Source organism: Nematolebias whitei, chromosome 13 (genome assembly GCF_014905685.2).
Source record: "Nematolebias whitei isolate Nwh7 chromosome 13, NemWhi1, whole genome shotgun sequence".
Taxonomy (NCBI): domain Eukaryota; kingdom Metazoa; phylum Chordata; class Actinopteri; order Cyprinodontiformes; family Rivulidae; genus Nematolebias; species Nematolebias whitei.
In genome coordinates, this window is record NC_056510.1 from 29,084,429 (window position 1) to 29,091,136 (window position 6,708).

The following is a 6,708-nucleotide window of genomic DNA, read 5'->3' on the forward strand; positions in this document are numbered from 1 at the left end:
TTGATTACAGTGACATTATTTACATGAACGCTCCTACAAGAACCCTGCAGATGTTGGATGCTGTCTATCATGGTGCACTAAGATTCATAACTGGCTGTGATTATCGTACCCACCACTGCACCCTGTATTCACTGGTTAACTGGACATCATTAACTTCACGCAGACTCTCTCACTGGTACATTTTCATCTTTAAATCACTTCTTGGTCTGCTGCCTTCATACATCTCCTCCTACATGTCTCTGCGTGAGTGCAGCTACGGAGTGCGCTCTCAGGACATTATTACCTGCAGTGTTCCCTCAGTGAGGACTGAACTAGGCAAAAGGGCCTTCTCCTACTCCGCTCCTGTTTCCTGGAATATCTTACAAAAAGATTTGAAGCTCTCGACCTTGACCTCTCTAAGTGGCTTTAAGAATCTGTTGGACTCCTGGCAGGGACCAATGCAGACATGTTCCTGTTTTTAGTTTTATACATTTGTCTCGGAATCTAGTAGTTTTTTTGGTTTTGTTACCTTTTTCCTTTTAGCCATCCTATTTGTTAAAAAAAAAAAAAAAAAAAAAAAAAAAAAACCTGTAGTATGAGTTTTTATAACTGCTTATTGTTGTTGCTGTTGTCCATTGTTGTCATCTTTCTTTGTTGAAATCAGGTCTCTCTTGTAAATGAGTCCTCGAGGCTCAATGGGATTTACCTGTATAAATAAAGGTTGATTGATATATATATATATAAATCAGTAAACAAGTTCTCAGCTTGTTTTTATAGAGAAAAACTTTTTACACAAAGGCACAGGTTTCAACCATGAATTTTGGAGCTTCGACAAGACGGAGGTTCCCCCCCCCCGAGGTCGACCTGTTAGCTTAGCTTGTAGCTTAGCTTCTCAGCTTAGCCGCTTTTAATGATCCAAAAACACGATTTTGGACAATTAATAATAATAATAATAATGTCATCACAATGTCAGCACTGTATGTTTCCATACAATGGCGAAATTACTCTCTGCATTTAACCCATCCACCACCAGGTGGTGCATGGATTTTAAAGAAAAAAAGAGAAGGAGAGGGGTCAGTGGAGTTGATCTTTTTGTCATCCAGTGTCTCCAGTAGCAAGAGAGACACGAAGAAACAATAAAGCTGATAAATGAAAATGAGGTCGATAATTTTCATTTATCATGCAATTAATTGATTTATTGTTTATCGTGACAGGCCTAGCTAGCAACAACATGTCAAACGTCAGCATCTTAAAAAAAATAACCCACAGCTGGATTACATGCCACCTATATTTACACTCACCATTTCAAACAGCAGACGGACAAGTTTTTCAGACTCGCCTCTGTATTTAGAGGTGAGCGTGGAGGAGGACACGTTGAAAAAAGTAGTCCCACATTCTGTGGCCACAGCTTTGGCTAACATGGTCTTCCCAGTCCCTGGTGGGCCAACCATCAACACACCCTGAGAGAAAACACATTTTACACCAGATGCATAAACAAACTTGTGCTAAAAAAAACTAACGTGAAACACCACTTACTATAGAAGAAAACCTAATAAATAAAAAAATTGGAATTACTGAGCTCTTAAACAAAGGATATTCCAAGAGCTCACATGAACCACAAAAAAAAAAAAAAGACCTTTTGATGACATTCTCATAAAACTGCAGCCTCTGACGCCCCAGAATAGATTCACATCAACATATTTCCTGTTGGACGGCTCACACCGATTGATTGAATTAAGTGTCGGTGTAAAAGGTGGGAGTGGACACACAGTAAGGCAGAAACTAATGTGGCAATAACGGCTGACTTGCACTCCCATATTTCTTTTACCTTATTGATCGTCAGCTCCTCCAGTTTTCTATTTAAAAAAATCTGTTTAAAATGTAAAAAGCTCTTAAGCTTATGAAAGGCAGATCTGTGCTGATTCTCTCACATGGTGAGCATGACGGGGCAAAAACTTCACATGATAAAGTCTAACTAAAGCTGAAAGAGGAAAAATAGTGTTTTTCAGGCAGATGTGTCTTTGTTAAAAACAGATGGCACTATAAAGTATTAAAATAGCATTTAATTTACATTTCACTTAGCGCTTGGATAGAAAAGCTTTTGTATCATTCTCTGATTTACAGTTCACGACTGACAAACTACACTCAAAAACGCACATGGCTGAGTAAACACATCCTGTTTTTGAGCGCGTACCTTCCATGGCCGACGAATCCCCTTAAAGAAGTCGGGCATCCACATGGGCAGCACCACTGCTTCCCTCAGCAGCTTCTTAGCATCTTCCAGATCAGCAATGTCTTCCCTGCAGCCCATTGAGAGAAATCAGCAAGCAGCACGAAACAAAAATCTGCATATAAGGAGGCAACGGCGTGTGCCACCGTACCAGTGCACATTAGGGTTACGAGATACTATATCTCTCTCCAGAGAGTCCACCAAGTCATTGTCATATCCTGTGCCATCAAACTTCTTCTGTTCTGGATCTCCCTGTGTATCCGCCTTCTTACCCTGCAGGGGGAGAAAATATAAAAATAATAAGCTATCGAGCATATCAGCTCATATTTCCGTCTAGCCAGCTGTCTGACCTTATCGTCTTTGGCTTTTGCGCCTCGAGCATCTCTGATCCCTGCCGCTTTAGGGTTGGCCTGAGCGCGAACACCTGGTCCTGCACCTCTGTGCTGCAGACCAGGAGATTCCTTCTTCTGCTGCAGCTTCACACCACTGTTGGGCCGCTTCAACGCAACAGGATTCCTGCAAAGACAATAATAAACAGATTTGCTAACGGGAAAGAGTTGCAACAGAGGAAACATTTCCCGATATGCAAACAGTGTAACAAAATCACAAAAGTTCATACAATTTTAAACCAGCTCTGCTAGTTCTCTGTAGAGGTTTTGTGTTTGTGCACGTTGAACTTGAGATAAAAGTGGTTCTGTGAATATGACTCTGGAGTTCAAAGTGCTTTTTTCTAGCCATTTTGCTTTACTAAGTTTCTAGGTAGCACTATTAACAAGCTGCTCTAATGAAACAACTGATCACAGTTAACAAATGATCTGCATCACAGCTGGACCCCGAGGACTGGGAACATGGTAAAATACAGTTTGATCCCTGATTTTTAATGGATAAAGTAGGAATGAGGCAAAACTGTTTATTTTATTTTGCTTACAGACATTTTTTTCTGCTTATATTTGCATTATTGTCTAGAATTTATGACTCTGATCAGGCATAAATAATCTTCAATCAGACTTAAATACAAAATAATTGTTTCCAAATTGGTGTACTTACAGCACAGTCTAATAAAAGCTCTTTAATAAAATATTGTGCAGCATATTTATCATGTAAACATTCTGTTCTCACAAAAAACTTTAAATTATATTTTATTTTCCTGATTCACTGACTAATAATAATAATAATAACTATAAATCTATGAAGCTGTAGGTGTTAGAAGCTACACCCACCTGTGTTCTACTGGGTTGGGTGGGGGCCAGACGGCTGGATCCTCAGGTTGCTGCTCCAGCTGAGGGACAATGATGTCAACAGGCTTCTCAGACTTAAAGCTCTCCAGGGTTCCCATGATGCCTTTCACCTGCTCATATTCCTCAGTCAGTTCCTGCTTGAGCTGCTCAAACGCAGAATAAAATAAAGCAACACTGAATCACAAAATATTCGGCCAAACAAGCTGCAACTAATGTGCACAAAGAAACCACAAAGGGTTTGAAGTTACACTCATGTTCTAAAGCGTGAGATTTATTTTACAGACACGATGAATGAAATGTGGGCACAAACAAATTTCAGAATAAATGAAACTTTGAAAATTGAAGAACACTTCACCACTTGCTCTTGCCGAGATCGGATGCTTCTCCCCTCCCTCTCCGCTTTGCTTTGCTGCTCTATCTGTCTGTGAAACTGCTTGTGAGCCTCTCTTACATATCTTCCGAACCATAATTATGGATTTGTTTTGGTCCTTCAACTCAATTTACAACATTTCTTTGAAGAGGAGACAGGCTTTAGGCGAGCCAATTTGCCCTGTTGGCATGCATGCAGCTCATCGACTTGGAAGACTTGATGATGTGTCTCTGCTGCCATTTGTAGATTTTAAAGACGCATATTTAATTGGATTTTCGATAACTGGTTCCTGCTTTTTGGATTCGGCTGGTTGCTGGTTTTATCAATCAATCAAGGAAGTCGTCGGCAGCAAATTTGGACCCGATCATGCTGCTTGCCTTTATGAAGGCTTGGTTCGTGTTGAGAACCCAGACTCAAATGCTTTGGGCTGAATGGATCAGATCGTGGGGATTTTACTCAGTCATGTTCCATCGGTGTGGCCATGTATTTTATATACCAACACAAACTCAAGGTAGATGTCATTAAGTTCTGCCTGTCCCCAAAACAACTGTGTGTTGATCTGAATTTGGCTCCCTTGGCTGGCCTTGAAGGCCATCTTATCTGAATTTGCCTGGAGAAAATGTGATCTGATGCTCACCACCCACTCCCTGAGGAATTTCCAACTGATAACCCGATGAAACCAGCTGAATAAACTTGTGTCATCATTTCAGGACTCTTGGATTCTCATAGTCATTATCCTTGGCCATTCCTCGACATACCTCAAGAATGTTTACGGATCTCACCGGAGGACATTGACTGATTATTCCATCCTTATCAAAACTCTTACAGTGACCTTGAGAGTATCTATGAACATGCTCACCCCCCCCCCCCCCCGCAGAATGTCTACCTCAATATGTGCTTGTTTGTGCGAGGTGCTTTTTAATATTAGAGGGTTTTTTCCTCAGGCAAGAAAAAAAAAAAGCCTGATAGGAATTTTTCACCTCCAGCTACTACATGTGTCAAGTTTACGACCGTTTTGTCTGTCCAAACAGGTCTCACTTGTAAATGAGTCCTTGAGGCTCGATGTGATTTATCTGTTTAAATAAAGGCTGAATGAATGAATGAATGATATTTTCTCCAGAAATATATCTAAATTACTCCATGGGCGCAGCAACTTTAGCATCAATAAGACCCTCTAAATTCTTTTGTGGTAATCCTTCAGTAAAAATTCTGTATGAACACCTTTTTATTTTCTATCATTTCTGTGCTCTTGGTTGTGCGTTATGGGTCATTGACCTAATAAAATATTCAAAATGTTCTCTAAAACATTGCACTGTAAAGTGTCTTTTACTACAGTAAACTTCTCTGATGCAGCCCTGCAGCATGTAAGCAGCACCATGGTTTGCTGTGGTCAGGGCGTTCTGTCTTTTAATTTGTATAAATTTATCACCTCTAAAAAAAAACTCCATTCCAAATAAGCTCCAATTTCTCTCTCACAGTATTTAAAAATGGGATTTTTCTTTGGCGGCATAAACACAAACTTGACGTTTTGTGCATTTCTCTCGTTTCCTCCATGATCTCCATGTTTCAGTGTATGGCAGCATAGGGTAGTTGCTAATTGTGCTTGGGGCTGAGTGGTTAGAGTAGTCGTGCGCCAAGGCAAGAGGTGGGGGTTCGATTCCACCAACAGTCACATGCTGATGTGTCCCTGGGCAAGGCACTGAACCCCTCATTGTCTCCGATGTGTGTCCCATCAGTGTATGAATGTGATAAAGCACTGATTAGTCTTGGTAGAGATCTAGTAGAGTGCTGTATGAATTGGTAAATGAGGCACAAATTGTGTTGTAAAGAGCTTTGAGTATCTTGATAAGATAGAAATGAGCTATACAAGTACAGTCCATTTACCATTTGTAGCCACTAAGATATGTTTGAGAGCAACAGCAACAAGAAAGAACAACCTTTAGACTTAAAGGTGGGTGGGGGTTCACTTACCTGTTGCCATTTGACTTTCTGAGCTGGGTCTCTGAGGGTCTGGCAGTGCTTGTGGATCTGCTGCAGGACGCCCTGGTAGTACACCATGGAGGAGTCATAGTTCCCAAGCAGGGCATACTCACGGCCCTTCTTAGCGTTGTCACACATTTCTGACAAATTCATCTCGAATAAAAGCAACAGAAAGAGCAGACAAACGAGCATTAACTGTATTAGAAGTGCAACAACGACCAGGCTGGAGCTGGACATTTAGATAGCGAACAATTCGCTGGTAAGAGTCTCCTAAAGATGCAGCAGATTAATCTGTGGCTCACACTGCAACACCTGCTAACATGTTCGTTAAGCTAGCTGGTGGGGTCAGCGATAGTGATTTCTAACAAACGTGGTCCCCTCATAGTGGTTTATCCATAACAAAATAAACTCATCTATTTAAAATAGCTTATTTACTTGTTTACAGCCACTAGTCTCGCAGACGTTAGCGTTATTCCTAGCTTGCAGCGGTCAGGCGACAGATAAAACAGACCGAGTAAATCCTCCCTCCACCCAACATGTTAATGCGCCTGTAGGCAAAAAAAACAAAAAAACAGGCGACGACCGAACAACTGCGTGCTTTATACTTTTAACAACATGTATGGTGAGAATAAATCCCCTACCTGCATAAAAAGATAGACACGTCTTTTCTGAATCAGCGGTCCAGTGTTGAGGAGTTACCATGGGCGCAGAAAGACGCCGCGTGCAGAATACAAACAGCCTGATTCCAGTGCTGCTTTCACTTACACACAAAAAGCTGGTAGAAATGACAATTCATCTCATTGATGGAGGCTAAAAAATAAATAGGCTGTTAAAGAGGCTATAAAAAATAATTAATTGCTAATATATATATATATATATATATATATATATATATATATATATATATATAT

The 6,708-nt window shown here is 40.6% G+C and overlaps 1 protein-coding gene across 1 annotated transcript in view; it reads right to left on the reverse strand.

Annotated features, from left to right (window-relative positions):
* katnal1 (katanin p60 subunit A-like 1) overlaps window positions 1–5,965 on the reverse strand; it is an 11,488-nt gene extending 5,523 nt beyond the window's left edge. Inside the window, exons 1-6 of the mRNA XM_037686580.1 lie at window positions 5,789–5,965; window positions 3,430–3,590; window positions 2,560–2,725; window positions 2,361–2,482; window positions 2,174–2,279; window positions 1,281–1,439 (exon numbers count right to left, since the gene is read on the reverse strand). Of these exons, the coding sequence (XP_037542508.1) occupies window positions 1,281–1,439; window positions 2,174–2,279; window positions 2,361–2,482; window positions 2,560–2,725; window positions 3,430–3,590; window positions 5,789–5,950 (876 nt within the window). The 5' untranslated portion in view covers window positions 5,951–5,965. The remainder of the gene's footprint in view (window positions 1–1,280; window positions 1,440–2,173; window positions 2,280–2,360; window positions 2,483–2,559; window positions 2,726–3,429; window positions 3,591–5,788) is intronic.
* Between the last annotated feature and the right edge of the window lie 743 nt (window positions 5,966–6,708).